This window comes from Danio rerio, chromosome 8 (assembly GCF_049306965.1).
Source record: "Danio rerio strain Tuebingen ecotype United States chromosome 8, GRCz12tu, whole genome shotgun sequence".
Classification (NCBI taxonomy): Eukaryota; Metazoa; Chordata; class Actinopteri; order Cypriniformes; family Danionidae; genus Danio; species Danio rerio.
Genome location: NC_133183.1, coordinates 32,467,501 through 32,483,152, shown reverse-complemented (window position 1 = coordinate 32,483,152; position 15,652 = coordinate 32,467,501). Strand labels below are relative to the sequence as shown.

Sequence of the window (15,652 nt, the reverse complement as noted above, 5' to 3'; positions counted from 1 at the left end):
ACCATGCTGCCTTAACATATAATTTTATAGTTATTTATTATTAGATATTTTAGTGGACTTATTGAACTATACAAATATAAAATAAAAAAATCCTTCAAGAACATTAGAAATTAATGTCCCCACAATTGTGTGTGTGAATAAACTCGTGGTTCAGCTGTAACCTGCCTGCACTTTCTCTATGCTGAAAATGGGTCAAAGCCCAGACCACTGCATCTGGTGCCTTCCAGCTTTCACACACACACATACACGCGCGTATCCACACAAACATACATCTGTAATATCCATGGATTTTAAAAGCCGTTGGCTTCATAGAAACATAATCTTCCCGATGAGGATTTCCATTATTCACAACAGACAGGCTGCAGTGCAAATCAAAAATGCTGTTAAAATGATAAAAATAATGATAACGATATTTTATCTTTAGTGATATTTGGACTTCCCATAATTTATACATTAGATCGCCCAATGACAAACTCAGAAAATCACTTTGAATTATTCACAATATCAACTAAGCAAATTATTCACAAGCATTATTGTAAAAAAATCATCATTTTGTTTACAAATGACAATGACACAATAGCTATTTGTTAGTTTAGTATTTTATAATGGCCTAACATTAGCATTTTACCCATTTATTCATTTCTTGCTACTGTAAAGATATACTTCTAGTTCACGATATGTTGACAATACTCATAATGTTGAAAGCAGTACTTTGTCATTGAGCCATTACTTGATTTCAACACTTTTTGACTTGACATGTGCCCCTGCTATATTTCACCATAGCTAGTAAGGGAAGTGGTTGTGATGTCACATCCTGCTTATGGAAGCCCCAAAACATACAATGCTTCATGTGGCTAAAACCTATTAAGGAAGAGTTGTGCAGAAACAAGTTGTTTTTATTTCCGGGCAACGCCATCTTGTCGGTTCCACTGTAATTCGTTCGCAAGAAGCAGTTGGTAAGTCTTTTTGCTCTGCTTTTTTGATTCATTTCTGATCTACTTGTTCCATCTGTTGTTGGTTGTGTTCAGTTGTTAAATGCAGAAACGATACTCTAAGCTAAATATACAAAATGCATGCAGGGTGCATAGGTTATATTAAGCTTGAGTTGAATAAACCCCAGGAAATGTTTTTGTGGTTTCCTCTATGTATCATAGACACACAGTCAGGCCTCAGGATGAGAAGCTTACGTTTAAGCCAGTGTATGAAGTGATGCAGATAATATAAATGATACAGTCAGAATTGTGTTTTGATTTGGTTTTCCTTCGGGGTGAGATTATCTACAGAAATAACACCTTCACCCATAGACTATATTGTTAGTGTTCGTCAATAGTTAGTTTTCTGCTCCTCCTGTCGTTTACTGATAAATTATATGATATCTACAAAAACCAGATTAAAAAAACTGTAGTATTTGAGGTTTGCATAGTTATTATTTGGGTAGTCAATTAAATAAAATGCAGTTAGACTTTAGTGACTTATTTACATCTCATTGCAGCTTTGCTTGTACTGCTGGAGCTTAATTTTTCAATACTGCTTCCTTTCGTTCCATTTCTACTAACGCTCACAACTTTATCTTGCAATGTAATTTTTTTCTTGTAATCGTAAATTTATTTTTTGGCTTTGCAATTGATTTTCACTATTGTGACTGTTTTTCAAAGTTATTTTTTTAAGTTAATTTTATATCTTTCTTTCGTAAAATCTCTATTTCTCACTTGTGTGCTTATTTGATGTTTTTACAATTGTTTATTGTTCAATGTTGTGACTTTAATTTCTTATGATTGCAGTTATATTTCATTGCAGTGATTGTATTTCTCACGATTTGGACCGATATCATCCATATTTTTCACATATGGTAGCTTTGTTTCTCACTAATGCAACTTTAGATTTCTAAGATATTAATTTATTTCTCCCAATTCAGCTTTACCATGGTATTTTTCTCCAGTATGGCCATTTGTGAGAATTGAAACCTTTTTCACAATATTATGAAACTTTGTTTCTCACAAGTGAGCAATGGACATCTGTCAGTGGCTCAAACTAACGCTGCCTAAAAATTTGTGGTTACACGTTAGGAAATGCAAGATTTTTATATTTACATTTTTTATATTTATGTTTTATATATTTATATATTTTGTATTTAAAGAGTGCTTAGTTTTCTTATTATTAATGCGATAAGCCAAATGTGAATGTATTACATCATTTATTTAATATTTAATATAGAAGATATGGCGATGTCAATTATGGCCAATATGTAGAGTTTTGAAATTAATTTGATATAAAATTTGTTGAAAACAACATTACTGGACTGTCTGATGTTTCTGGTGTTCAAATCCCGCTCACTCAAGAGCAAAGTAAGGCCTTGATCACACCAACCGCAGTTTTTGCGTTGAGAAATGCCTTTTTTGACAGTGTTTACTAACGACCGCAAGCGTTTTGCTCGCTGCTTTTGTGCACTGCGCACCTCTTGTTTTAATTGCCTGCTGCACCTCAGGTTTTTGCCATTGTGAGCCTGCAGTTGAAAAAAGTAATGTCTGATTGTAAAAATAACGCAATACGCCAACTGCATCTTTTTCATTTTCCAATTAAATGAAAGCAGAGGCGGTGAATCAGCTCAAATCAGCAATGTCACAATATTATTAAATATTACAATTATAGCATCACCAGCAATGCTAGTGCTAAATATGCAGCAGATTCAGTCATTGCCTAGCAACATAAAAAGCACACTGTAAACAAAAAAAGCAGTGTGGTATGCATCACAATCTCAGAAAGGAAATGCACATTTGGTGTGATCAACCCTTAAGAAGGGACAGATTGCTTGCACAATTGTCTGTTTGCGTTTGAAGGCCATGTCAATCTGCTGATGGATCCTCTGATAGATGTGAATTTCAAGCGATCTAGCCAATCCCAGTCAAACCAGTTGAACACGTGACTACAATGGCCAATTAGCTGTGTCCGAGAGATCACTTCTCAGTGCACCAAACGCAAGCGGAAAGTGCTGCTATCATCAAATTTTAATAAATTTAAGTACAGACTTGTAAAAGTTGTTACTTTTGACATCATACCCAGCAGCTATTTATCACCATTTCAACTTTACAGCTCAGCGTTTGCTGCTTTTGACTTTATTTTACAACTGTGATTTGTGAGTGTTTTCATATTGTGCAAATTCACCTTTCATTCATTCATTTTCTTTTAGGGTTAGTCCCTTTATTAATCTAGGGTTGCCGCAGCGAAACTGCCAACTTATCCAGCAAATGTTTTATTTTGAGCTGCAACCCATCACTGGGAAACATCAATACACACTTATTCACACACCCAATTCACCTATACCACATGTTTTTGGACTTGTGGGGGAAACCGGAGCACCCGATGGAAACCCACGCGAACATGGGGAGAACATGCAAACTCCACACATAAACACTGAGGTCCGAACCAGGGACCTTCTTGCTGTGAAGCGAACTTTGCTACCACCTGTGCCACCATGCAGCCCCCAAATTCACTTTTGTATCTCTCAAAATGTGCAAAGTTTATTTTTTCTGTTCTCACTGTTTCTTTTTTATGTTTAATCTCTGGCAGAAATAGGCTTGCACAGAGATCAGATGAAATCAGCTTATCAACTTAAACAGTCCAGTGTTTTTTCTTTGATGAAATGCCTCAAACACATAACATTCATTATAAAACAAACTTATCTAGATGGGTAGTTTAGTTTAGTGTCTTTTATCAAAATTGCTTTAGAAAGACCTTGTCTTGTAAGGGCTTGTTTCTGATAACATTTCGTTGTGATAAGAGAGTGGCTTAACCCTAAGTGTGAAATTTGAGATGTTAAATGACCAGCTTTTAGAATTATTAAAAAGTTACAGTTTATTGCATCTTTGTTTGGCATGCTGCTGGTTTTTCTACAGGATATATTAAGCATTATGGTTTTAATTTGTAGGATAATAGCAGTCTGATTTATCAATTTCAATAAAAAATGTGAAAGATCACAACCTCCCAAAGAGCGATGTGAGTTATGTTGATGATCTTCAGCAGGTCTAGATCTGTCTGCTTCAAGTTGTGACAAAACACGCTCCATACCACATTTTACTTAAAGACTAGTACAACTGTAGGCAATGCATTTTTTACTGCTGTGGTCTGAACATGTCATCAGCTTTAAAATGATTTATTACTTCCAAGTTCCAGCCTTCTCCTTTGTTTCATTGTTTTATAGAGGTCATCGACTGCTCTAGATCTTGTTGTCAGTGTTTTTATATTTAGACCTTTCATTAGTTGTTGTAGAAGGAGATTAAAGGTATGACTTCATCGTTTGACAGTAGGATTGGAATGGATTAAATTGGTTAACAATTCAATTTCAAATTTGATTCACATGCTTTTGATTAAGGTTAATTCAATATCAAATAGTTTTCCAGTGTATATTATGTGCAGCGCATGGCAGACTTACCTCCCAAGTTCTTTGGATAAAAGTTATCCTGTATTATGCTTATGCATATGCAAAACTATTTGATTGCCTTCTTTGACCCATGTTCAAACAGTATTTGTGTTGAGAAGAATTCATAATTGAGACACAGCATTTGTTCTAACGTGACAAAAACAACCATTGTAAATACTGAAGATGCAAAAATCAATCTCTTATATTGTATCTATATTTCTGTCATGTCATCTCCTATAGAGAGATTTAGATTATTAAGGAATATGTTGATGTTGATGTGTGGTCTTGGTGGCATAGATCCCCTGCACCAGGCAGACTCATCAGCCTGCCTGTTCAATAGAGTTTTATGATAGATCTTTCTATTTTTGCCATGACTACTCTCTGAGAGATTTAGTTTAGTAAGAAATATGTATATTGAAATGTACAATGTGTGTGTTTGGTCTTGATGGCATAAATCAGCTACGCTGCTGCTTTGAATATTGGTAAAATAAGATGAACTATCATAAATATCTAACCAAATTTTACTATTTATATGTGCCTGGGCCACCCTGTTGAGTGGCTTAACACTAGTGTACTAGACTGTGTGTGCCTGGACTACCTTGCCGTATGGCGTAACCCTAGAATAGTAGATTATGTGTGCCTGGGCTACCCTGTCGAATGGCTTAACCCTAGTAAACTAGAGTATGTATGCCTGAGCTACCCTGTTGAATGACTTAATCCTAGTATACTAGATTATGTGTGCCTGGGCTACTCTGTCGAATGGCTTAACCCTAATGTTATAGATTATATGTGCCTGGGCTACCCTCTCGAACGGCTAAACCTTAGAATACTTGATTATGTGTGCTTGAGCTACCCTGTCAAATGGCTCAACCATAGAATACTGGATTATTCGTGCCTGGGTTACCTTGTCAAAAGGCGTAACCCTAGAATACTTGATTATGTGTGCCTGGGAGACCCAGTCAAATGGCTTAACCCTAGTGTACTAGATTATATGTGCCTGATTTACTCTGTCGAATGGTTTAACCTTAGTGTTCTAGATTATAAATGCCTGGGTTACCTTGTTGAATAGCTTAACCCTAGTATACCTGATTATGTGTGCCTGGGCTACCCTGTCGAATGGATTAATCCGAGCGTACTATTTTATGTGTGCCTGGGTTACACTATCAAATGGCATACCTTGTCGAATAGCTTAACCCTAGACTGAATTATTAAGTATTAAGTATTAACTGACTTAATACTAAAAATGCACTCTATGTCTCCATGTAACAAATTATAAAATGTTTCAGGCTGATTAGAAAAATAATCCAGCATATGCCTGAGCAAGTAAATAACATTCAACATATTTGGATGCATGTAAACTCATTGTTGAAGAAATTATAAAATTTTAAAGTAGCACAACTGGGGCACTTTAGGGAATTATATTGGTTAACTGAAATAATAAAATATGATAGTTAATGAATTGTAAAAAATATTTATTAAATTTATTTAGGCAAGAGAAAACTGGCAATACTAATGCTCTTGGACACTCATCATACTTTTCACTACTTGCTTTTGATATTATGATGTGGTTTTCTTTCTAGCCTCAATCATATGAAGCGGTTGAGCCAGTGGACCTGGATGAGTTCCTGATGTCTCAGCTGCGCAGTGGCGATGCCGAGGTCATGCAGGAGTTGGGTGAGTTTCCTGATGACGACCTGGATGTTGAGCTTGTGGAGAGGGAATGCAGGACCATCCGCCCCACTATTGCTGAGGAAGGGTAAGTGCTGTATCATTCCAGCTGGGGTTGAGGACATCAACCCTTCTGAAAAAAATATGAATAGATGCTTTTTTGGTATTAAATAATAATGCAGGTACTAGTAACGAAGACATAAATCATATGATTGCTCAGATTGTTTTAAAATGAAAATGTATATTAATTTAAAGTTGCAAAAATAAACGTTTTCACCACAAAATGTCATCTTTCTGACAGTTTTTAATTCCAAAAAGGCTTTTTATGGCACAAACTGTTAGTAAATCTGGGCCTATTTATATACTGTTACAATCAATGGTAATAAAAACTTTTTTAGAAAATAATGATAATAATAATAGTGATAATAATAATAATAATAATACATGTACATTAATATTTGTAATGTGTGTGTTTTCAGAGTGGAGCTGGATTCCCATGTGAGGGATTGTGTTCAGAGTTACACGCAGCCTTGGCTGGTGGTGAGCAGAAGGTAAATTCCCAGACTCCATTTCCTATGACTCCTCAGGGCTTAAGTTTGAATATTCAATTTAACAAGAACTTCATTTACTATTGTTTCATAATGTTCTCTGAAGTACACTTATAATGTTAGCAAGATTTATACATCAAAATACACAGTTCTGAAGTAATTTAGGCCCTTTTTCTATCATACTTTTGATTAACAAGTTTAACAAGATGAACAAATGAACAGCGATGTGATCTGAATCCCGTCTTTTGTCATGCTATCACATCATATAGTTCTGAAACTTTTTTTATGGAAGGATTTTTATTGTACAAGGATCTCATATTTGACAAAAGATCAATGGATGAAAATGCTGTGTTTGGATGTTTATTTATTTTTATACTTTTTTGTGTTTCTCAATTACAGAAGTCAGGGTTATGGATGGATTTCATACTCTGATAGAACAGACTCTAACAAAATCTTACAGAGGCAGACATTTGAGTCTGACGTTCAGCCAGACAAACAGGAGCAACTAGTAAGCAAAGTTTATACAATGTTACATCTAATGTACATACTATTTTACAACAACAACAGGTGGCAGCTGGTATTTTTGACATTTTAAGGGTCCCATAAAGTGCTTTGAAATGTGCTTTTTTTATTCGATGTTTGATGTTATCTCAACTGAAAAATGAAAAGAGTGCGGTACTCTCTTTAAAAACCAGCCAATAGAGTTACATTTTATTACAGTTATCGCCAGTGAGCGTGGTTGATCTCTCGTGCATCAAATGAAAAGCAAATGAGAAACATCTTGAAGGGGGCGGGGCATGTCAGACACTAGAGAGCATTTGATTGGTCAAGATTTGATGAGAAACTGAAGTATAAGGTTTAAAAGTTGATCCATTTAGGCGGAAGTGACAAACTACAAGCTTTACATGTTTCTATCACTTTCATATCTTCAAAACGCAAATTTTGTCATTGTTTTGTACCACACTAGATTATAGATATCCTTTGAAGAATTACATACTTATCTTAACATCTTAAAAACGTTATTTTAATTTCACTGGACCTTTAAGGATGCAAAGGCGCAATGATTCGGAATGAAAATTGCAGCATGAGGGTGTCCAAACAGCGCTTCAAAAAACTGCAAGATGCAAGGGTAATTGTCTCACACATCTGTGAAGCATGTTTACTTTAAAAAAACAATGTTGTAAAGGAAAAAAGCCCCTAAGTATGTCCATTCCTTTACTGTAAAAAATGAGGAGTAGGGTTTACTTGAAAAAAGCTTAGAAATTTTTTTCTCTCAGAGAAGGCTAGTAAATCTTCAAAGCTTTTCCAAATTTAATATTAACCAAAATTATTACTATGTTTAATTACAAATGTTAATTTAAGTTTACTTGGGGAGGTCAAAGTAAATTTTATTGATTTTTTTTTGTTTTTTTTGTAAAATTTAATTAAGTCGTACATTTAAATATATTAACATTTTTAGATATACTTTTTATCCAATATTCATAGTTATCTTTTTTTTTAGTTATCCTGAGTAAACTACTTCAAAATGTTAAATAAAATATGGTGATGCATTGCAACTATTTCTTAATTAAAAAGACATTTTCATTGGATACTGTAATTTGAGTTAAACTTCTTAATAAACAAATTTTAAAAAGTCCTTTCAGACAGAATGATGGGGTCATCTATAAGGAGTATATTCCCTCATATTAATGTGGATGGATTAATAAATATGTCTTTCTGTGTCATGTTTTGGCCACTCAGGGCTCAGATAACTTATCATTCTGGGTTTAAATGAGTTCCGAGGCTGTCCAATCGTATTTACAGTGCAGACAGCACGGGAGGGTAACTTTAATGTTATATTTATATATTATAAATCATCCTAAAGTTCACTATAGATTATACTTCTCTGTAGATTATATTTAGAATGTAACACAGTTGTTTTAGACACAGATGTTGTTTGCTAATATGCTAATGCTAATCAGATCTTTAGCAAACTCACTCAAATAACACTTCATACATTCTCTTTAATCACCAAAACTGCAGACAGGAGCTCTATACCTGCAAACAAAACTAAATTGATCAATTAACAAATAACTCAAGTAACTAAAAGTAACTAAATAAACAAGTAACAAATTTTTTACAGTGAACACATACAAAGCAAATTTCTGCTTGCACTACAGGGTTGTTGAATGCTTGACTTTAATGTATATTTCAAACAGTGGTCACCCCCTCCCCCGCTCTTCAGCACCCTTCTTACATTTGTACATTTGTGAACACCCAACCACCCACCCCCCGCTTTTCACCTGGGGGCCTTGTCAACAATCCCCAATTTGCGCTACGCCGCTGTTTCAAAGTTGATTGTATGTGCTTTTGTTAAACCCATTTGTTCACATGAATTCAAACTATTTTCAAACTATGTTTAATAGCAGAAATAGTGACAAAAAACTCCAGTACCCATGATGCTGTAGAGCAAAATTTAGGCAACCAGAGTCTCAGTGAGCATAGCACAGCCAAACAAGCAGTGCGTTCCATTTGGAATACCTCATCACTATGAAGGGATTACCCTCCAGAGTGACCACATCGAAGGGATTATGTCATAGGGATGAGCTCTTCCGAACAGTGTGCAGTGTCTGTATCAGTGGAAATGACTTCTATTGATTGCTGGCTCTGATATTAATTAATGGAATTTTCTGCAAAGCATCATGAGTGATGTAGTTTTTCATCATGATTTTTGCAGTTAAACTGAATTTTTTTCTTCAACAGAACGACTGATTTACACTTGTTGCTCACATGTCTGGCATTTAGGTGTATTAGTTTTTGTTAAAAATCAAATAAAGAACTCAACCATTGCACTAAAATCAACATTAGGAAGAAAATAAACACAAATAATTCAAATGAAATGAGCTAAATCTTTTCCGAAGGTAATTTTTGTCTCCATGTTCACCACCTTGGCTCCATCCCACCCTGTTTGTGAAGATGCAGGGACATAATGAGCCACGAATATTCATTCTGTCCCCACAGCTTCCTTCCCAAAGTAGCTCTGCCAAGATTTAATTATCCAAACCACAAAGATTTGTTTCACGCCATGTATCTTTCATGAGTTTAGATTCAGAGCTCACAGGAACACCAAAATCCCCTCTTCATTTGGGACCCTTTAAAGGGCCTCAGCTTTCACTGCAGGAGTTATTAGCAATCCAGATGAGTACCAAAGGCCTGTGTGTCTTTAAGCAAGTAGATTAGGAATACAAATGGAATGGAATGGAGAGGTCTAGACGGAATGCATCATGGGAAGCCTGCGTGATGCCCTCTATCATAGTCTGTGCATATGGTTCTTATATTTGGCGATTAACAGAAATCTCTCCTAGGGTTTTGAGAATTCATCCATCTGAAAGGCTTACAGTTTTCCTGGAAAAAGGCATTAGTCTCAGACATGTATCGAACTCCTTTGGTCTAGTTCACTGGCAGTTTTGTGGCTGAGGAGCGAATTAAATTCAGTCAGTAGAATAAGACATGACATTAGGAAAACATTTCAGAGCTGCTTTTTTTTTTTTTTTTTTGGCCTTTGACAAGGAGCTTTATAGTACAGGAAGAAAGCTTGTATAAAGAAAAGCATGAACTTTTAATAGGTAAATAAGAGAATTATCTTATTCATCATATCAAAACAAGTGTTTATTTTGTTAGAAAATGTTTTGTCAAATATGTATGTGTATACAGTATATATAAAATCATCTGATCATCCTATTGCTGATCGGGAGAGTTTCAATTTTCTCTCTATTCACTGGAGAATACACTGTGCAAGCTCTAAATTGAGCTCAGGTATATTCTGTTTCCACTGAACATTCTTGAGATTTTTAGCAGCTTAATTGGAGTTCACCTGTGGTAAATTCATTTGATTGGACATGATTTGAAAAAGGCATACACCTGTCTGTCCCAGGGTTGACAGTGCATGTCAAAGCACAAACCAAGCATAAAGACAAAGTTATTGTCTGTAGACCTCCGAGACAGAATTGTCTCGAGGCACAAGGCTGGGGAAGGTTACAGAAAAATTTCTGCTGCTTTGAAGGTTCCAATGAGCTCAGTGGCCTCCATCATCTGTAAGTGGAAGTTGTTTAGAATCACCAGGACTCTTCCTAGAACTGGCCAGTTATCTAATGCCTAGTTCACACTAAAGGATTTTAAGCCTGATTTGAGCCCGATTTGGAAGTTAACGAGCTCGCCGACAGATCGGGCTGTGATCAAGAAGAAATCTGCGGGTGCTCGGCACTCGGCGCTCTTTATGTGTGAACTACTGAACAACACATCAACGAGGCTCGCTGACGCGTCGCCGACACCTCGCAGACGGAAATCCAACATTTAGCATGCTGAATATTCCAGAGCAGTCGGCCGACTCAACCCCACGTGTGGTCAGATGTGGTGATGAGCTGCAGCCAATGAGAGAGCATATCAGCATGAGCTGAATAACTGTGTGTTCAGGAGCTCAGCAGAAACATCTGTGATTGGTCAGAATGGGCATCAACACACTCGCTTCATTCTGCGTTAGTACAGACATGAGAGTAGGATATATTAACAGTGGAACTAGAATTCTGTAACTATTAGAATTACCATACTGCTCATTCTGACCGTTCTCATATAAAACGCCATATTGTCACAACATATTTACATTCAAAGCTATTATTGAGATATTAAAATTAAGCTTTGAATGTCTGGCATCATATTTAATGACACATTACCCTAAAAATATAATATTTTTTTGGTAATACAGCCTATAAATATGTAGTTAAGATACTAAAACACTTAAAGGTCTTGGCTTTCATTTTCACTTTCAAACAGGAGAACATGCTGTTTTGAAAGATATCTGAAGTAAATTGATGTTTTTTGCCATCAGAAAGTTTTGTTTATGTTAGCAGGAAGTTGCTAGGCAAGAAAATGCACACATATTTAAAGTCACAGCGAAAAGTATCAGACATGCATGCAGTCATTTTGACCAATATGGTAATTTAAGGCAGAAAGGCTCAGTTCTTTACTGTTTTGTAATAAAAAAAATAAAAAAAACAATGTCAGAAAGAAATACAGTAATAGTTAGAAAACGGCAGGGTATTATAAATATGTTAGTTTTATTTCAAAGAGTTATAAAATTTCAAAAATTAAAAACTCTCTGTGTATCTCTCCTCTGGAACCTTGCAGATGAGTGATTAATGCGCTGATAAATCAGCTGATTTGACAATGTTTTTAAATGCTTTCTCTAAAGCTTGAAACTCTGTCAGTGATGTCATCAGTACACAAGCAGCCAATAGTGTTCAGTTTTTTCTGATGACTCCTACCTCAAAATTTCATTGGCTGTGGTTTGGTAGCTTGAATAAGCTGATGGGGAATGAGTTGTTGTCAGATCATGTAGTGTGTGACCCCCCCTCTTGTGGATCATTCACAGAGTGTTTGCACACCACAGAGATTAAAAGACACAAAGTCAAGTCACGTAGTGTGAACGGCACAGCGATCTGCTGATGTTTAAAGTCCTGTAGTGTGAACTAGGCTTAAGCTGAGTGATCGGGTGAGAAGGGCCTTAGTCAGGGAGGTGATCAATAACCCGATGGTCACTCAGTCTGAGCTCCAGTGTTCTTCTGTGTAGAGAGGAGAACCTTACAGAAGGACAACCATTTGTGCAGCAATCCACCAATCAGGCCTATATGGTAGAGTGGCCAGACGGAAGCCACCTCCCACCTGGGATTTGCCAAAAGGCATCTGAAGGACTCTCAGACCATAGAAAACAAATTTCTCTGGTCTAATAATACTAAAAGTGAACTCTTTGAAGTGAATGCCAGGCGTTAGGTTTGGTAAAAAACAGCCATCGCTCATCACCAGGCTAATACTATTCCTACAGTGAAGCATGGTGGTGGTAGCATCATGCTGTGGGGATGTTTTTTAGCAGCATGAAATGGAAGAATAGTCAAGATAAAGGGAAAGATTAATGGAGCAATGTATAGAGACATCCTGAATGAAAACTTGCTTCAGAGTGCTTTTGACAATGACCCAAAGCACACCGCCAAAATATCAATGGAGTGGCTTCACAACAAGTCTGTGAATGTCCTTGAGTGGCCCAGCCAGAGTCCAGACCTAAATCCTATTAAACATCTCTGGTGAGATCTGAAAATTGCTGTATACCGTCACTTCCCATTCAACCTGATAGAGCTTGAGAGGGACTGCAAAGAGGAATTGACAAAAACTCCCAAAGACAGGTGTGCCAAGCTTGTGGCATCATATTCAAAAAGACTTGAGGCTGTAATTGCTGCCAAAGGTGCATCAACAAAGTATTGAGTAAAGGCTGTGAATACTTATGTGATTTTTCAGGGTTTTTATTTTTAATAAATTTGCAACAATTTCAAAAATCACAAAGAATCACTGTATTTTTCTGGGCTTCCATTGTATTCACGTTGTGCCCTTCGATTTATTCTTGTGTTACCTTGTGTTCTCCAGTGAGCTTGACTACTGCTCAAGTCTCGCATAGTTGTTTTGGGCTGATGTCATCAGCAGTGTGAGTAATATGCAATTACTTGGTATATCCTTAGTATGTAGACTTCAAAGGTTGATAACATACAGCGCCACATTGTCAAAAACTGCCACGTGACAGACAAGCAGATACATGTGAATGTGGATGGAAAAATATGAACGTATTCACTGATAGTCAAGGTGATTTGAAGTTACCAGATGAGCCCATGTCATTTAGCCATTGTTATCTTGGAATAACAAACCCTGGAATGTTGCAACAGGCCAATCATAATCGAGTGTTCCAGAAAGCCATTAAATAAACATAAATAATATATATTTTGACTTTGGTAAATGTGAGTATAGATCTTTAATTTTAAAAACCATGATATCAAAGTATATTTTCCATATTTCTCCAGGATAAGTCGCCGTCGCTGACAGCACTGTGTGATGATTCAGCTCGGACCACCCTCACAAGCTCAGATTTTAACCTGAGGGCCCTTCAGCCAGACCAGCGAGTGGAAAGTGTCCTGCGTTTCAGCAGCCCAGAGGAATTGGACCGCTTCAACCAGGAGTCCAGACAGAGCAACCGCTATGGCGAACTCTTTGGCCTCTACCCGCCTATTGATGAGGTGAAGCCTTTAAATTGCATTAATCACAGGCAAACAAAAATGTAACAATGGTTTAGGGTGTAAACACAAGGATGATTCAGGTAAAAAAAAAAACATCCATATTTATTCTGTTTACAGGAGGATGCTGTTGCAATTCGGCCTATTCCTGACTGTCCAAAGGAGCATTTTGGCCAAAGGATATTAGTGCGATGCCAGACCGTCAAGTAATACTTCATATCATAGATGTTTATTTGGTTTAATATGATTTATGTTTAGCAACAGGCTAATTCATGCAATCATAGTATTAAAAAATATTAGCTGCATGTTAATTCTTGTTAGCAACATATAAAGCATCTTGGTCGTGTGTTATTGTCTTATAAACAAGCTAACAACATTTAATTGATGTTAATGAAATGTTCAACATGTTAAAATATGCTAATTAATACCATCAAAAATCTAAACATGTTAGAATTTAGCAAATTGTTAATTCATTCTAATATTCTAAAACATGTTAGCAGTGTGTGCTAAAACATGCTGAAAGCATATTAGAAACATGCTAATCGTCGTTACAGTGCTACATGGTACAGTTATGTCAAACATGCTAAAACGAGTTAGTCTGTTACTTGTAGCATTGTATCCACATGTTAACAACATGTTCATACTAGCAAAATGCTAAAGGATGTTAGCAATGTGTTAAATTAAGCAAGAAACATGATAACATGTTTAAACATGCCAACAACTTGTTAAATAATATTTCTAGCTCGATTCTAGTTAGCCTGTTACTTGTAGCATTGTATCCACATCTTAACAATGTTTTCACAACAGCAAAATGTAAAAATTTGTTAGCAATGTGTTATATCAAGCTAGAAACATGATAACATGTTTAAATATGCTAACAACTTGTTAAATGTTTCTAGCTTGGTTCTAGTTAGCCTGTTACTTGTAGCATTGTATCCACGTTAAGAACATATTCATATTAGCAAAATGCTAAAAGATGTTAGCAATGTGTTTAATCAAGCAATAAACATGAAAACATATTAATTATGTTTATGTTTAAACACAGTAACAATTTGTTAAATCATGTTTCTAGCTTGGTTCTACTTAGTCTGTTACTTGTAGCATTTTTTCAACATGCTAAAATTATAATTATGTCAAACATGCTAAAAATGAGTTAGCCTGTTACTTGTAGCATTGTATCCACATGTTAAAAAAATAATTTTTAATATTAGCAAAATGCTAAAAGTGTTAAATCAAGTTTCAATTGTTTCTAGCTTGATTCTAGTTAGCCTGTTACTTTTAGCATTGTTTCCATACACACGCTTATGTTAAATTTTTTCTTGTTTTTATTTCATTCTTTAGGTAGAAACACGTGCATCTTACAATTATGGTGTATAAATTGTGCTGATTGTCTTTTCTCTTCATGCATTAAGTGTTATTAAAAATGTATATTCCTTTGAGAGAATATTTCCAATGTCTTTAACAGATTTGAGATTGAAATCGAGCCTCTCTTTGCAACAATGGCCCTCTATGACCTGAAGGAGAAGAAGAAGGTCAGTTTCTGATGGTTACTTTAAAAGCTAAGAATAAAATTACAAATATGTGATTTCACTGTTGTAGTTTGATCTGTTTTCTTAAGCTGTGGAGACATAATTAATAATTATTCTGCCTGTCAGTGTTCTTCCTGTTTGTCCTCCCACATTCCTTGACTTCAGTCTCTACAATACTGGACTTTAAAGAGAAGCCTTTTCCATAAACAACCATAACAAGTAAATGTTAAAAGAAACAATAGTTATACAAGCATAAATAGGCCTCAAAATAAGTCTGAAGAGTATAAAACAAGGGAACACAAGACATTTAAATACACACAGCCTGTCTTTACCTCAGATTTAAGAAGGTCTTGCAGTGACAGTCATGGATGTTAAGCAATCAGTAATTATACTACGTTTAGA

The 15,652-nt window shown here is 35.8% G+C and overlaps 1 protein-coding gene across 4 annotated transcripts in view; it reads left to right on the top strand.

The window, feature by feature from the left end:
• dock8 (dedicator of cytokinesis 8) overlaps positions 1–15,652 on the top strand; it is a 99,216-nt gene that overhangs the window by 22,396 nt on the left and 61,168 nt on the right. For 3 of the 4 annotated variants that reach the window (XR_012384431.1, XM_021478460.3, XM_001920072.9), the window contains 6 exons: positions 5,998–6,173; positions 6,565–6,636; positions 7,033–7,141; positions 13,512–13,724; positions 13,842–13,927; positions 15,187–15,253. Coding sequence is in view for 3 of the 4 variants with exons in the window: in XM_001920072.9 (XP_001920107.4) it covers positions 5,998–6,173; positions 6,565–6,636; positions 7,033–7,141; positions 13,512–13,724; positions 13,842–13,927; positions 15,187–15,253 (723 nt within the window). In the remaining variant the exon portion in view is untranslated. Of the gene's footprint in view, positions 1–797; positions 957–5,997; positions 6,174–6,564; positions 6,637–7,032; positions 7,142–13,511; positions 13,725–13,841; positions 13,928–15,186; positions 15,254–15,652 lie in introns of those variants that run through there. The other variant, XM_009304069.5, reaches the window with a different exon arrangement.